At 36.7% G+C, this 14,709-nt stretch overlaps 4 protein-coding genes across 8 annotated transcripts in view; all 4 read right to left on the bottom strand.

Moving 5' to 3' along the window:
* LOC135934018 (pseudouridylate synthase RPUSD2-like) overlaps positions 1 to 3,755 on the bottom strand; it is a 179,111-nt gene extending 175,356 nt beyond the window's left edge. For all 5 annotated transcript variants that reach the window (XM_065475516.1, XM_065475513.1, XM_065475511.1 and 2 more), the window contains exons 1-2: positions 3,596 to 3,755; positions 3,003 to 3,391 (exon numbers count right to left, since the gene is read on the bottom strand). In XM_065475516.1, the coding sequence (XP_065331588.1) occupies positions 3,003 to 3,391; position 3,596 (390 nt within the window). In that variant the 5' untranslated portion in view covers positions 3,597 to 3,755. The remainder of the gene's footprint in view (positions 1 to 3,002; positions 3,392 to 3,595) is intronic.
* A 296-nt stretch (positions 3,756 to 4,051) lies between these two features.
* Positions 4,052 to 7,655, bottom strand: mdy (midway). The gene is made up of 13 exons (XM_065475518.1): positions 7,512 to 7,655; positions 7,115 to 7,282; positions 6,896 to 7,024; positions 6,741 to 6,835; positions 6,633 to 6,685; positions 6,430 to 6,538; positions 6,212 to 6,367; positions 5,952 to 6,156; positions 5,786 to 5,894; positions 5,673 to 5,729; positions 5,443 to 5,621; positions 5,239 to 5,389; positions 4,052 to 4,844 (listed from the first exon to the last, which is right to left on the bottom strand). The coding sequence occupies exons 2-13, from the start codon at positions 7,270 to 7,272 to the stop codon at positions 4,668 to 4,670; spliced, it is 1,578 nt and encodes a 525-aa protein (XP_065331590.1). The 5' UTR covers positions 7,273 to 7,282; positions 7,512 to 7,655; the 3' UTR covers positions 4,052 to 4,667.
* A 570-nt stretch (positions 7,656 to 8,225) lies between these two features.
* On the bottom strand, positions 8,226 to 11,241 carry LOC135947828 (uncharacterized). Its single transcript, XM_065496782.1, has 8 exons — positions 11,061 to 11,241; positions 10,738 to 10,815; positions 9,451 to 10,041; positions 9,320 to 9,402; positions 9,087 to 9,264; positions 8,954 to 9,035; positions 8,541 to 8,724; positions 8,226 to 8,453 (listed from the first exon to the last, which is right to left on the bottom strand). Exons 2-8 carry the CDS (start codon positions 10,772 to 10,774, stop codon positions 8,397 to 8,399), a joined length of 1,212 nt encoding a protein of 403 aa, XP_065352854.1. The 5' UTR covers positions 10,775 to 10,815; positions 11,061 to 11,241; the 3' UTR covers positions 8,226 to 8,396.
* A 1,287-nt stretch (positions 11,242 to 12,528) lies between these two features.
* Positions 12,529 to 14,148, bottom strand: eIF3g1 (eukaryotic translation initiation factor 3 subunit g1). Its single transcript, XM_065496783.1, has 3 exons — positions 14,019 to 14,148; positions 13,358 to 13,501; positions 12,529 to 13,293 (listed from the first exon to the last, which is right to left on the bottom strand). The coding sequence occupies exons 2-3, from the start codon at positions 13,496 to 13,498 to the stop codon at positions 12,604 to 12,606; spliced, it is 831 nt and encodes a 276-aa protein (XP_065352855.1). The 5' UTR covers positions 13,499 to 13,501; positions 14,019 to 14,148; the 3' UTR covers positions 12,529 to 12,603.
* Between the last annotated feature and the right edge of the window lie 561 nt (positions 14,149 to 14,709).

Consider the following 14,709-nt stretch of genomic DNA (forward strand, 5'->3'; position numbering starts at 1 on the left):
TGAATGAGGGTGAATGAAAAACAAGTGTTTGCAGCAAATTCTAATTTGTTATCAACTTTCAACAGCTTGAAGACCCACGGCAAAGAATCATCTCTGTTTTCTGCAGTGATAATTAATTTTAAGCCCAAAACACTACTGGTGCTTTCGGGTATTTTTAGCAACAACCCAACAGGCCGTAAATTCAAATTACAATACTTGTTTAGCGTGCTAGACTGAAAGGGCAATATATCAAACCACGGAGAGAAATCCAAGGACGATAATAAAGGCAGAGCGATGGAAAAAAGCTGAAGAAATGGAAAGCGTGTAAGTGTACACAGTACCAACATTCAGAGCCGAGTTCTCAGCCGGTCAGTGCATAAAAAGGACTTTGTTTATCTCAATGCAAATTTCCATGAATAATTCAAGACATTTTTGTGCCTCTTGGCCTGATCCATCACACTCGGTCCGACTCACACACATGCCCGCCTTCTTATACCGAGTATTTTACGCGCCAGCATGTCAACTTTTAATGTTCCGCTGTGACGTAAAAGAAATGCGAGAGGTAGGAAGGCCGGCGCTGAATTATTAAGAGGCAAAATTTAATATGCGCTCATATATGTATGACGTGCTTTTATTTGCGACTTGGCCCAGCCTGTTTACCCCTCCCCTCAAAAACGGCTACGCGTTTATAAAATTTCAGGAACAATTTTGCCCGTTGACAGAGCGAAATTTAAGAGGGCCTGCCCCCTGCGGTTTTGCCGAGTTTTGATAGATGGATGGTTGCGGAAGGCAAACCACCACACGTGCACAACCCCACCCCCTTCCTCCTCGAGAGTGCAAAGAGATGCTAAATTAATACACTTTGGTCCTTTGATGGATCCGATGTTGCGTGAGTCGGTAACCGGTTTTTACCGACGAAATGATAGGAGCGAAAGTGCTTTCATATCCACAGATTGAAAATCGATTTAGCCCGCGAGTTTACCAACGGATTTGAAGGCAAATTGATGTATGAGCTTTTTGGGGGTAAATCTAGATATGAAACCTTGTCATAACACAGGATCCCCCAAATTACTTGCACATTATATGACAAACACGTGCCACATATATATGCCAAAACATTTTTTTCTGTACAAAACAAAAACCAAGTGAATGTGTTGCTAAGAAATTCAAATCGCAAATATTTTTATTTTGAACACTAAAACAAAATAAACAACACAGATGCAATCATATTAAAGTTTTATTAAAAGTACCTAAATAATACCGCGAGTTTTGAGAATCAAATTAATGCTTGAGTGTAAATTAAAATTTGATTAGAGATATTGTTAAGTAATTGCGATTGTGTATTTCTACCACCAGCTCGAGTCAGCTTATTCTAGGAATCCACCTTTTCCATTAATTGCAGAAATGAAAAAAAGGAATCTGTAAATAAACAAAGAATACGTTGGTTATTTGAGCACCTTTACAACACATCGACAACTTCAGTGGCAAGGCATAATATAGTGTAAAAAGCAGCAGTATGCTGGGTGCAAAATATTGAATGCAAACAAGCATTGCTGCATCCTATGCATAAGTAATGAGGATGCTTTATTGATGCATCCATCCCTTTTACAGCAGATGCAAATTCCCTTTTTTCAAGTATTCCGTGTCGCCGCCTCCGGCAAAAAACTCCCCGTTGGTAAAGAGCAAACTTTTTCGATCTACTATCTACAGCCGCAATAATAACTTACGCCGTTGATACCATGACAAATTTATGCTGTTAAGGTGTGGAAACTGAGGATTTTGTCAATTTTCCAATTTCAAACAACATTTCTTCGTTTAGAATCAAGGGCGACTTAACTTACTCATTAGTTTGATGTCTAATACAGTTCTGATACTAGTTTTTCATTTACTTTGAGAAATATCTGGTAGAGAAAATAAATGTAGAGATATTATTTATTTTAAATAATGCGGCGCAAAGATTTGGCACTTGGGAAATTCTGTGATCATGGTGTAGTCGTCATAGAAGTCTCGCATTTCGCGCCAAAAATAATACAATAAAAATCATCCAGATCGGGCGCTGGCAAGAGAAAAATGCTGTCGCTGGAAATAGCCCGCCGTCTGTCTGCTGTTTGAAACGCGAGTGGCCGCTGGTCCGCCGCGCCCCATCAGAAGGCAGTGTTAGTTTATTAACGAACTAGCCCGGCCCGCAACAGAAACAGATGTGCGTTTGGCCAACAATGAAGAGATCTATAGGCCTGACAATAATAAAATAAAGGCGTAAACATCCACGCACCGCGCGCTGGAAAGCTTCAGAGGCCAACTTTTTAATGGAGTGTGCCAGGGAAAATAAACCAAATCGGTTTTCTACCTCGCTGACGTCTGTTTTGATTTTCATCATACAAACAATTTGTTCGTGGTAAACAGGGAGAGAGTATATTTCGGAAGCTTATAACGTGCAGCTCTTAATGATCCGTCGGGAATTTTATTGGGAAAGGGGGACTGCTGTTTCATTTCGGCACAACTTGCATGGGTGTGGAGATTAATGATGTGTGCGAACATTCCATTAGAATGAGAACGCTGCTAGAACTCCAGACATCACTCCTTTATTTTTAAACAAAAAAGTTGCATCTCACATAGGTTATTCTGTTTCTTGTCGACAGCGTGGCGAATACATGCAATCTCGAGAAAAAAAGAAATCACTAAGGAAAAATAATAATCAAGAAACTACCAGCCTATACATATGAGTAAGAGTTATGAATTTAAAATCAGATTCTGAATCTGAAAATCTGAAAAAGCTCGCCCACCGCTAGCCTAGATGAATTTTGCTCCATTCCACTCACTAGCCTTTTTACACGCTTGTTCTCTCTTTATAAAAATAATTATACTTGTTGAATCTAAAACAAATTTATTCCTAGGTTGATTAACTTTTCTTCAGCTATTCATTATATTTTTCTTATCATCATTTGAGTTCATGTTGTACTTCTCCTTACTTGTACTGCTCAATTGCAAAACATATTAGATTATCTGATGTAATAGATTCTGACCTTTTCAGCTGTTTGCTGTTCTTCCACCTCGCCGTCATACTGCTTGTCAGGAAAGTGAAGGGCAACCAGAATGCTGGTGTCGTCAGCTTCCATGGTGGCCTCGATGGAACACTGGCAAGCCACCCCTGTGTCCACAGAGGAGTCTGCAGACAAACTGCTTGAGCTGCCTTCAGCAAAGGCAGGCGGTGACTCCAGCTTTTGTTTCTTCGCAACGACAGGGTTCTCTTCGTCAGGGCACATGGTGTTGACAATGCCCATTGCAACAACTTCAGACATATTTCGGCCTTGGTATCGGACTCTGCGTGTAAAATTGACAGGAAGGAACGGAAGGCTAGGACGAAGGACGGAACTACTTTTCACTACCAGCGCAGAGATGAAACGCAACAGCACTGTTAACAGATAAAATTCGGGGCCTTTATATAAAATAATCAATTAATTAGAGGAAAAATTATAAAATGAAAAAACATGGTCGGACAACTCATTGTCAACAATCATATAGCCGGCTTCAACCATATTCATGTTGATCTATTCTGTTTTTTCTGCATTAGTGGCATTAATAGTGTTATGAATCAATTAATACAAATGTAACTCACTTCGACCAATGAGGCTTCCGGTTCTACAATCTAACACGAAAGTTTTAGCAGTTCAAGACACTAAAATTCACACTGTAATAATAATTGTAAGTTTCCGTCGCACTAACTCAGGTTATTTGAAAAGAGCCGCACAGTCAAAACATAACCACATGGTTAACCATCTGGCCAGTTGATAAAATTGTGGGACTACCAGTGACATCTATCTGGCGTATGGTAGAAATATTGAATAATACGCACAGCTTGCACTAATGCACTGTAGGATGATCTTCTTCAATCTTCTGGCTTGCTCATATTCATATTTATTAGCCTGTGCTTGTGTAAGCAGGACATGGCACGGAATATTAAAAATGAGAAAATATTTTCTTCCCAGCATTCATTAACACTCAAAATAAAACCAAGCAAATAAAATATAATATTCTTAAAGGAAAATTACTGAATAGGAAAAATATTCATTGGTTTTAAAATATAAATTGCACCCCAAACTTGTATATTTTATTGTATTAACGAAAAACGAAACAGTAAATTTCTAGCTCATTCTGCTGTTACTATTCAACAATTATATATTATGGCAACACTCTTATAAGTTTGTTTTTAATCAATAACTTTCAGGAAAGATTTTCCCATTGATCAGTCATCAGCAGTGCACACATAATGTTGAGCATCTTCGTAAAGTAAATTAATTTATAACCAAATATTCTATATATTTGCACAACAAAACAAGGAACATCTTGCAAAACCTCTTATATAACAGTCTTATTTTAATTTGATAGTTTGGTAAGTTGCAGAAAAATGTTACAAAATATAAGCACAGGATGGGAAGTTGTTCCCTTACACTTGGTCCGGTATGAAATGGTCTTGCTTACTCTATTTCTATAGACTCTATCAATCACATCAAAATATTGGTTACACAATATCAAATTTCAACCTTTTCACAACCCTTTGAATGTCCCATAACTTCAGTTACATGATCCATTGCACAGTAAAAATCACAACATATATATAATATTGCACTGCTAACCTAAGTGTAACAACTAGATTCCTGGCACAAAACAATGATCTCATTCAAACCGTGTCAAACGTGACTGTAGCTTTCAATTAGATCTTCTCCAAAGTGAGTCACGATGTAGTCATGGTAATACATCATTATGCAGAGAGGCTGGCCGAGTATAAGAGAGGCCCAAACCACAACGTTTCCCCAGCGAGGCCCTAATTGCTGTTCCATGAACTTGCTAAAGTATGACAATGGCAGCTGAAACAAGAAAAGTACAGTTTAGGCGAGTGAAGATAAAAGTTGTTGAAAATATGAAAACAGGCAGGATTAAAAAAAGACCTCTGCCATTAAAAACTAAGATTATTTAAAAAGGATAAAAGCAAAATATTTTGAACTATAAGCTTGAATTTTTAAAATGTCAAATGATAATGAAGAATTGACCAATATTAATTATATGATGATCAATACATTACAAATTTTTATATAAAAATGTAGCAAAAATCTTGCAGTTTACATAATAGATTAATAAAGTTGTGGTAACACAACTATTAAAATAGAATTAGCTTCTTGAGTGCTTCAAACGAGATAATACAATAATTTAGTTATGGCTACTTGCGTTTTGATATGTATGGCAAAACTTTTTAATACTAACCTGAGCCATCATCCCCATGAATGCCCAAATTTTGAATGTTCTCAGAGGGACGCTGACCAAGTATTCATGGAAGAAGGCGCTGATGAAGAAAACAGTGGTGCTGGCAACATTCCTGTTGTATCCAATGTCGACCATGGGGATGTACAAATGCCTGGGATGTGGTTTGTTAAAATTTGAACGCATGATTTGGTGAAATCGTTTCACCTGACCGCCCATTTGTGCACAGGCAAATTCCACTTTCTCCAGAAGACGTCAATGTTGTTGGCATTCCACCAATCGTAATAAAAGTGGCGATCAGCAAAATGCAGCAACTCACCAAGCAAGTTGAGGAATGAATGGAACGTCAGGTAGAAGAAAATGAGCCACACCAAATGGTTGGGAATCTAAGAACACGGCATTACAGTTGATGCTACTTAATAATATGATTGATTTACAGCTAGTTTCAGGAGCCTCTCAATGGCAAGCGTGAAATCGTTTCTTTGGAAGATGTGCTAAAATCAAGAAAAAATATGAGAATCGCAAAATTCCAAAAGACACAACTCATTACCGAAAAAGGCACTAACGAATTTTTGACAGACGGAATAATCCACTGCTGGTAAAGTGACATCATAACCTGGCAGCCAACAAACACTTCCAAGATACGTTTAAAGAGGAATCTATTTTAGTGCAGATATGAAGCTCAAGCACAAATCCAACCATAACATGGTTCATACCTCTTCCTGATTCTATTTGTGCGTGGGAAATTTAGTTCATAGCACAGAGTTGGCGCAAAGATGTAGTAGCTTAGGTCTTTTAGGTTGAGGTTATCAGGGTACTGCACTAGTTGGACACTTGATCCATTCTCCTTTTTCTTTTTCATCATAATCGGCATGTCATGGTGGTCCGTATCTGCGTTGATTCCAAGATCATCAGAGGAGTCTGAAATTTGATAAGATGAGCGTGATCTCCGTTGAACTTGACTGATTAGATCTACCATACTGCCCCAGCGACAGTGATTGTCTTCTCAGTCTTTTGCTAGCTGTAGTTTTGGCGAACTTTCTTTTGTTTCTGCACCAAAGGTTCACCTGCACGTACGACCACAGCTTCAGGAATAGAATTGAATACGTAAAGCACACCACAGTGCCGCCAACTATAAATTAAAATTTTTGAAGTAGTTCAAGTTAGGAATTTTGTTTTTTAGTGAAAGCTCACTCAAACTGAAATCAGGCCCCTTGACATTTATCACGATCATTGGCAACAGCACTAGCAGGAAAATGTTGGAAATGTGACTCATCATGCCAAGCTTGTGTCCAATTATTTCCTGAAATTATTTTGATTCAAATTTCCATTTTGTCCCATCAACAAATATTTTAAAAATAAAATAATTAAAAACCAATTTAACCAAGGCTTCTTACCACTGATAGTCCTTTCTCTATCAACAAACATATGACAACAGGCACAACAGAATCTGAAGAAAATTAAAAAATATATCAAAGTCATGCAAAGATTAGGTAAAAATTTACAGAGGATCAAGATGAGTGATGGGTGATCAGCACTTCCTTGACCTGCTCCTGACAAGAATCGAAACCATTCAATCGGATCAACTCTACTGCCGTACCTACATAAAATATTGAAATCAATAATCTTAATTTAAAAATTAATAAATGTGAAGTTTCACTTGAGGAGATTTTCCAGGAACAGCCTCAAGCCACCCATGCAGAGCAGCAAGAACGCCCAGTTGACAAATCCGGTGAAATTATCAAAACCAGATGACCAAGTGAACAATGAATCTCTAGGTCGGTGACACCTGGAATTGAATTAATGAAAAATTAAATCGCACGAGCTTGACCAAAGAAAACAGCAGGACGGTTGGTTTCTGTCCTTAAGAGTGACATACGGCCTGTCTGGCTGCGACCGTCTTGCTTTAGCCTCCTGGCTTTGGATCTCCTCTGCACGGGTGACACTTTTGCACCTCCGTAGATAAGCCTTATTGCCGTTGATCCCATTATTATTGTTTGTAGGGCTGGCCACGGACCCATTCAAATCGTCCGACATGTTGGAGCAGCTGCAAAATAATGCGAAATATGTCATGTTATATAAATTGCACACACATTTTGGCGTAGAGAGTATGTAGGTAATGCCATCAGGTGCATTCTTGAGTGAGGAAATATTTGGACGCTTCTGTTCGAGATTATAATTTCTCTTTGGCGAGCGCGAAAGCTATCAACAGTACTGGTGCTTTAAATTGTAACTTTCAAACTAGAAAAGTCAACTTAAAAATCACTGACACTTACATTCGGCTTTAGAGTGAGTCTGTGGTTTCCTTCAAAAAATCATGCCGGCAGTTGGAGATAAGAAATAAAGGACAAAAACGACTCTCCCTGTTATCAGTGCTCATCCAGAGAAGTTGTGATGTGATTATTATAACTTTCATGTGGACGATGAAAGAACCACCTACTTTTGAATGAACTTAGCGTTTCATTGGTTCCCAGATGGCGCGCCAAAGTAAACAAGTTCAAAACATTGCCCATTTTAGATCAACACTCATTAGTCGCAATGGAATTAGAATAATAATTACATAGTGTGTTGACGTTCAAGACAGCCAAATATTCGCACTTACCTATCATGTGTAGAAGCATTTATGCTGTCGATTTTACACTTGTGAGCTCTGAAGCTTAAATATAATAATTATCATTATCTTATAATTATCTAGCACAAATCCATGAAAAAGTTGGGCTGCATATTTTCCTGCTTATTTACGTGACATTATACAGCTCACTACAAAGCAAAAATAAGTTTGTTTTGGATTAGCCTTTATCCTTTATTTCCTGCTCACTCACTGGTTGAGTAAGTTAGTAAGTCATGTACACAAATAATATAATATTATTGAAGTGATTTCATGAAAACAGCACAAGCATTTCAAATATATCATATATAGCCCACAGGAAGTGCTTTGCAGAGGTTATATATTTATTCCAATTTATTTAAGCCATTATAAAAACAAATCATTTTTAATCTAATTTGCTTTTTATTCACATGTAACACTAAACTTCTACTTCATTACATTATTGAACACTGCCACTTGTTCTGAGAAATTATTATTCCATGATCTATGTTTATAATACATGGGTTGAGCAAATTATTCACATTTCCACAGGCAAAATCAAAGTTAAAACCTTCTAGGCATTCTCTTTGTTGGCACCATAGGCTCTTGGCTTTGCCAGTCTGGATCTGAACTGTGAAATGAGGGAAATTTTAAAATAATTTAAATTTTCAATTCTTGAGATTTATAAATAACAAGCATGCATGAGAATTTTACTCACTGTTGTTGTTGGGAGGTTGGATTTAAATGCACTTCGTGAATCTTTGACTGGAGTAGCCACTCTTGGTCCTGAGGGCGAGTTTACATCTATGCTGCCCAGGGGTTTGCTGAAGGGCTTCATGGCTGTAGTGTGCTTTCTGGCACTGAGAAAGCCAGATGCTCTCTCACGGATGTGATTCTTCCATCTGAATATATCAGTGTTTAAAAAGCAGGAGTCCTTGCAAAAAGATGTTTGCAGAAAAGAAGGAGCAGAGGATAAGGTTGAGGATCGCTAGTTTTTGAACAATTTTATTTATCATGTTTGACATAACTAAAGAGGATAAGGCATGCAAGAATAAAGAAATAGAGGCAAAATAAGTGAAGCTAAATAAATTCAACAATTTGTAGCATGCAGAACAACAAATTTGAGCTCACTCATCCAGGCTTTCTGCTTCAGAAGTATGAGCCATTTTGGTCTCTTCAGCAGGTTTGTCTTCCGAATCCAGGAAGGACAAATCTGTTATTGCAAGAGTTAAAGGGGAGGACCTCATGAAATTAACTTCCATACCAATTGATCGAAGACCTAAATTTGGAACCTCGAGGGTATCAATAGATGTGGTGATGTCAGTCTCAGGAACAATTTTCAAACTGGGGCTTTTTAATTTCAGCTTTTCCACACCGCTGGTATCCAGATCTTCCGCGACAGAATACAATAATTTAGGAAATTCATTAGAGACTCTCCTCACCTGTGGTACAATCAATTTCAAATTCGGAATTAAGGAGAAAAATCAATTATATTACGGTGTCGATCAGAAATTCTTCATCTGCAGACGTCACATCAGAATCCTCCCATGGTGGAATTTCATTTTCAATCCATTCTTTGCCTAAATAATGAGAGTAAAATTTTGAATTCTTGATTTTAAGATTATTACCTTCAGCAGCATCAGGAGCAGTGGCATTAAAATTTTCAGCTTTAGGATTTTTCTGTGATTGCAAGTCCATTTGAAGGGCACAATCATGATTTTCTCCAGAACTAAGAAGATTCAGGTTGGCAAAGTCAGAAGTGAGGTTTGTGCGAGAAGCATAAAAAGCCGCATTCATCAGGGAATTTTGTGATTCTAAGGAATTGCGCGAATCCAATAAAGAAGCCTTCTCCTCTGCGATCTTTGCTGCTGCCAATACCATTTCAAATGGGTCGTTTGCATCTTGTGTTGCTTTTCTTTCAGTGTAGTCAAATGGGTCTTCAGAAATATTGGCGGAACAGAGATTTTTGTCAAAAGCGAATTGCTCATCAGGCTGACTCATTTCAAAACATTCAAAAGGAGTGCTTGTTGATAACCCATCTGTTACAGCAAAAACCAAGGGCGAAGCTTTGGTCTCACTAGCGTCAACAGCCAAGCTGGTATTCACAACACCAAGGCTGTCTTTCTCTGGCTTCAACATAGATTCACATTCAACTCCAACAACGGGAGAACTAAACGAGATCAAGTTGTCGGAAGTGTTGTTTGCAGGCGAGCCAGTGTCTGTGAATGATACAAAAATGTATGTATATATATTATACAATAATTTCACACTCAAGAACCTGTAAATTGGGTAAATTGAACCTGATTACCAAACACTTTTTGAGTAAAATAAAACCTCACATTCAAAATTTGTGTGCATGTAATATTATTATATTAATTAGTAAGTGTTGATTGTGTATTAGGGATAATCCATTTTATGATAAGTACATATATGTATTAAAATATGTATATCACGCGCACATTATCTTATGATACGCATACGCACTCAACCCTCCACCATCATAATTATATTATGGGGGACTCACACTTTCCGCTCACTCACACTTCTCGCTCTGATGGGAAGATTCAATGTTAATCCCTATCCTAGCGAGAAGTGTGAGTTGGGCGAAAATGGTGAGTCTGCCATATGTTCATTTGTGGTAAGATTTGATGTGATATAAAAAGTATGTATGGCAGACTCACCATTTTCGCCCAACTCACACTTCTCGCTAGGATAGGGATTAACATTGAATCTTCCCATCAGAGCGAGAAGTGTGAGTGAGCGGAAAGTGTGAGCCCCCCATAGAGGTTTTTAGCAAAATGTTATGTATGTATGTATGTAAAATAAAATATGTATATATATTTATAATTACATACACATTGTCTACAAACATATTATACTTATGTATGTAAACTCACTTAACAAACATAACACACCTGCGAATTTTGACGGCAACGGGGAGAATGGGTCCATTTCTGGATCGGAATGAAACGATTCTTGAATTCTTGAACTTACTGAAACGATAAAAGCATGCGAGAATAAAATTGTAGATATGTACATATAATATTATTACAGACACTATGTAACTTCATACTTAATCAATATACATATATATATTATGGAAAATTTACAGTTTTTGCCACCCCTACTATTATTCAATCATATTATCATTATTATGTATTATGTACATAATGTGTGAATACCGGCAGAACCAGAAACTGTAACTTTACTGATCTCCATACATACACACGATACACACCTATCCTGAATGATGGTCGCTCCTGACATCAACTTTCTGTCAGAATTTTCCGATCTTATAGAACTGGAAAAACTTGAAACCTGCTCAAACCCTTCCAGTCTTTCGCTTTTCAATTTTGATCTAGGATCACAACGAACGAACGAGCAACAATAGCAACATCCACCACTGAATGTTATTTTGGTTTGAAGTTTGAAATGGCGCGTCAATGCTGCCACCACAATTTAGTGATTCTTTACGTTATTTTCATTCAATATAATATTATATATTTATAATAGAATCGTATATTAAATTTATTTTTTCTATCCTTACAAAATTCGAAATTCATCAAAAGGTCTTTCAGACTTTTGAGGAATATATTTACTGGTACAAACAAATACATTTTTTTTGTAAATAATATTTTTATGGATGAAAAGTTTTTTTATCGTTTTTATTACGGTTATTACATTGCATATTTTTGTGTTGGCTGCCTTGGACACTTTCGATTTTAAAACGCGCGAGAAAATCATGAACGCAAGGTTGTTTAGATTAGAAAATTTAGCGAAATCAGTGAAGGAAAGGCGAAAAGCACTGTTAACTGTATTATCAATTTTTTACTAATAAAATATATATCAATAACAATATTATATACAAAAACTTCACTTTTCTTAAATTAATTTTAACGCCAATTATTTTGAATTGTGTGTTAAAAGATAAATTTCTAACATATCAACAAGGAATTTTTTAATGTTAGCCAGACTAGGCTGGAAAGCTGATTTTTTGTGGGAATAAATTCAATTTTTCCTGAACGTACAATCGTACAAATATTGAGATATAATTTTTCCTATCAACGTCATAACAATAATTTTATTTCGTATATATATGCTATCTAAAGTTCTACGACAGATATCATAACGCAGATAATTAAAAAAAATGGTAAAAACTTGCAATTAATTATTGCAAATTGGCGATTGATTTTATCCAAATCACCCCCAGACCTCTCGTTACACAGCAATTCAGAGTTCAGAGATCTCTGTATAGATACATTTTGCTAACACTTTGAATGTTTATACATAATTTTTTTAGCAAAATAAAATTATAAATAGCGAATTTTAATTCTGAAAACTATTTACATAGTTATGTTTTCACTCTCTCAGCACATTACTGGAAAATAGGATTGAGCTAGAGCCCCTCCGAATGGGGTTTAGTTTTTTAAGAAAATTGGAGAAAATTGTATGTATCCTTAATAGGTATAGAAATATTAATTTGTATGAACAACCAAAATAATTCAATATTTAAAATATTGTACTTTTCCATTCACTCTCTTCCTTGCATAATATCGTACAATAATCAGTAGTTATTTATGATTTTTTGGCATTGTTAAAATCATTCATTAAAACAAATTATCCATGAAAAATTACTAAAATATTAAATCAAGTTGATTTGGGCGAGAGAACCATACGATGGGTAAGAGGTAATAATGTTATAAATGTTTTCTTAAATTTTAAGCCGAATTAAATTTATTACCGACCAATCATGTTGAATTACAATACATTTCTCAAGTACCTTAATTTTGCGAAGGCTTAGACCAGTCAACATTGAGAATCAAATGGTCATAGCCAAAGCCGTCCAACATTTCAATAGCCTTAGCGGCATCCGCTCTAAACTTGAAGTGGACATACGCAAATCCTTTGCAGCAATTTGTATTCTTGTCCTTGGCAAGGTAAAGCTTCGAGTAAGGGCCAAAAGGCTTGACGAGGTCCTCCAGATCAGCCTCTTGCGTGTTCTCCGACAGGTTGGAAATCCTGATAGCCAGAGTGTCATCCCTTCTCTGATGGGACATGCTGTCCGTGTTCTTAGCGCCCTCTCGCAAGCTTGGAGGCACGTACTTGCCGCCAGTCTCCTTCTTTTCCATTCCTCCAATCGGGGGCTTCTTCTCCTCAGCCGCCTTGTTGGCCAGCACCAGCGAGTCCTTGTACGGGCACTTGGTGGTCCAGTGGTCGCCCTTGCAGTTACGGCACTTCATGACGTTCTGGTCCATGCCCTTCAGCTTGTTGATGCCAGAGTCGTCCGGCTTGTCGCTGTCTTCCTTGTTCGTGATGAACTGCATGTATACGTCTTCAGCCACGATGGTGGTTGCAGGGTTCGGGCCAGGCTTGTCGTTATGACTGTCCCCAAATTTGGGCCAGGTCTTGCGCTGCGCAATGGTTTTAGAGACAATTCGCTTCTCCATTTTGTATTGGCGAACAATTTTGACCTGGAAATCAAAATTAATTTAGTCCAATCTAGTGGCGAGGTTGGGTGGAGCTCTATACACATACTTTCTGGTTATTCTCATTGAAAGTGTATTCCGTGATAATTTTAACTCCATTTTTTATTGTTTCTGTTGGTTCCGGCAGCTTCTGATTTCCATCATCCTCCACCTCGTCAGCCCAGCTTGACTTCACCTCGATGTCGGGCATGGTCTGGAAAAGAAATAAAAGAATATTGACACACTTACACCGTCGAATATGTATACATAATGTATGATAATAATTTGCACAATAATTTTGCGAGTGTTTTCGTGTATATAATAATATAATTATGTACATCATGTTGTGTACATTATAGTACACTTGAACTGCCTTCAAGATTCGAAATTTACACATGAATTTGTTTATTATGTATGTATGTATGTATTTATGTATTTTTCATTTACATATATTGGACACCATCGGCGTATCATACGACAAGCGTTTTAATATTCATTAAGTTAAATAATAAAATTAACATTATTTTATGGCATTGAGGTGTCAAGTTTGAGTTTTAACGAACCAAATCCAAAGGGGCAACAATTTCATGACAGTCAGTGATAGAAAGCCAGCTCTTCACTTCAGTTCTCTTTTGTTTATACGGGCTCTCAATGCTATTCTCGGCCCAATATTTACAAAATTAAATATTTGGTTTCACCACGGAGTAAAAGAAATTAGAAATTTTACTCACGGGAAAGAATTTGATGCGATATTCCTAAAAATATTGGGATTCTAGACACAAGCGTGCTGTTCTCTGCACACGTCGTGTCAACAATTTATCGGCCATTTGCACAGCTACGCGCATGCCCTTGCTTGAGTGGCGCGCTGAGAATAAAATGTTCAAAACTTCTAATTTGTTCTCGTTTTATTTCATACGCTCACATAATTTATTTAAATTTTTAACTTTTAATTCATGTGCCTAGCTTGAGATATGCCAATATTATAGTGGATGAACTGATTAATACTCAAAATTACATATAAATTATTACATAAATAAAGTTTATTATTAAGAAAGTTTAGTTTTGATGGTATTTTGCGTATTTTGTCTAGAGATTGAGACATTTAATTCCTATTGTCAGAATATTGAAAACATTGAATTATTTTCAAATCAGAAAGCAAGAATTTATTTGTTAAGAGTGTTAGAGTTTAAAAGGAAAATATTGACATTTTTTATAAAATAATTGAAAAATGAAGAAAAACACTTAAACGCCAAATTATAAAAGATCTGTTCTGTATTCTGTAGAATTATGAAAAATTATCAGCATTGCATTATACTGAGAATGCTGTATTTAATTAAACTTGTAAAAAGAGCCTCTCCCTTCAATAGCATACCATGGAATAATAAAAAGTAAAGAGATTTCTGTAATGTTCTCAAAGGATAC

This window comes from Cloeon dipterum, chromosome 1 (genome assembly GCF_949628265.1).
Source record: "Cloeon dipterum chromosome 1, ieCloDipt1.1, whole genome shotgun sequence".
Lineage (NCBI taxonomy): Eukaryota > Metazoa > Arthropoda > Insecta > Ephemeroptera > Baetidae > Cloeon > Cloeon dipterum.

Excerpts from the sequence above, each read along its gene's own strand:
- eIF3g1 (XM_065496783.1), bottom strand. The coding sequence starts at position 13,498 with ATGCCCGACATCGAGGTGAAGTCAAGCTGGGCTGACGAGGTGGAGGAT. Across the intron at positions 13,294-13,357 it reads TCAATGAGAATAACCAGAAA|GTCAAAATTGTTCGCCAATA; the intron begins GTATGTGTATAG and ends TTTGATTTCCAG.
- mdy (XM_065475518.1), bottom strand. The coding sequence starts at position 7,272 with ATGTCGGACGATTTGAATGGGTCCGTGGCCAGCCCTACAAACAATAAT. Across the intron at positions 6,836-6,895 it reads TTCCTGGAAAATCTCCTCAA|GTACGGCAGTAGAGTTGATC; the intron begins GTGAAACTTCAC and ends TATTTTATGTAG. Across the intron at positions 6,368-6,429 it reads GGGGCCTGATTTCAGTTTGA|TTGGCGGCACTGTGGTGTGC; the intron begins GTGAGCTTTCAC and ends TTTAATTTATAG.
- LOC135947828 (XM_065496782.1), bottom strand. The coding sequence starts at position 10,774 with ATGGACCCATTCTCCCCGTTGCCGTCAAAATTCGCAG. Across the intron at positions 9,403-9,450 it reads TGCTCCTGATGCTGCTGAAG|GCAAAGAATGGATTGAAAAT; the intron begins GTAATAATCTTA and ends CTCATTATTTAG. Across the intron at positions 8,725-8,953 it reads GAAGCAGAAAGCCTGGATGA|ATGGAAGAATCACATCCGTG; the intron begins GTGAGCTCAAAT and ends TGATATATTCAG.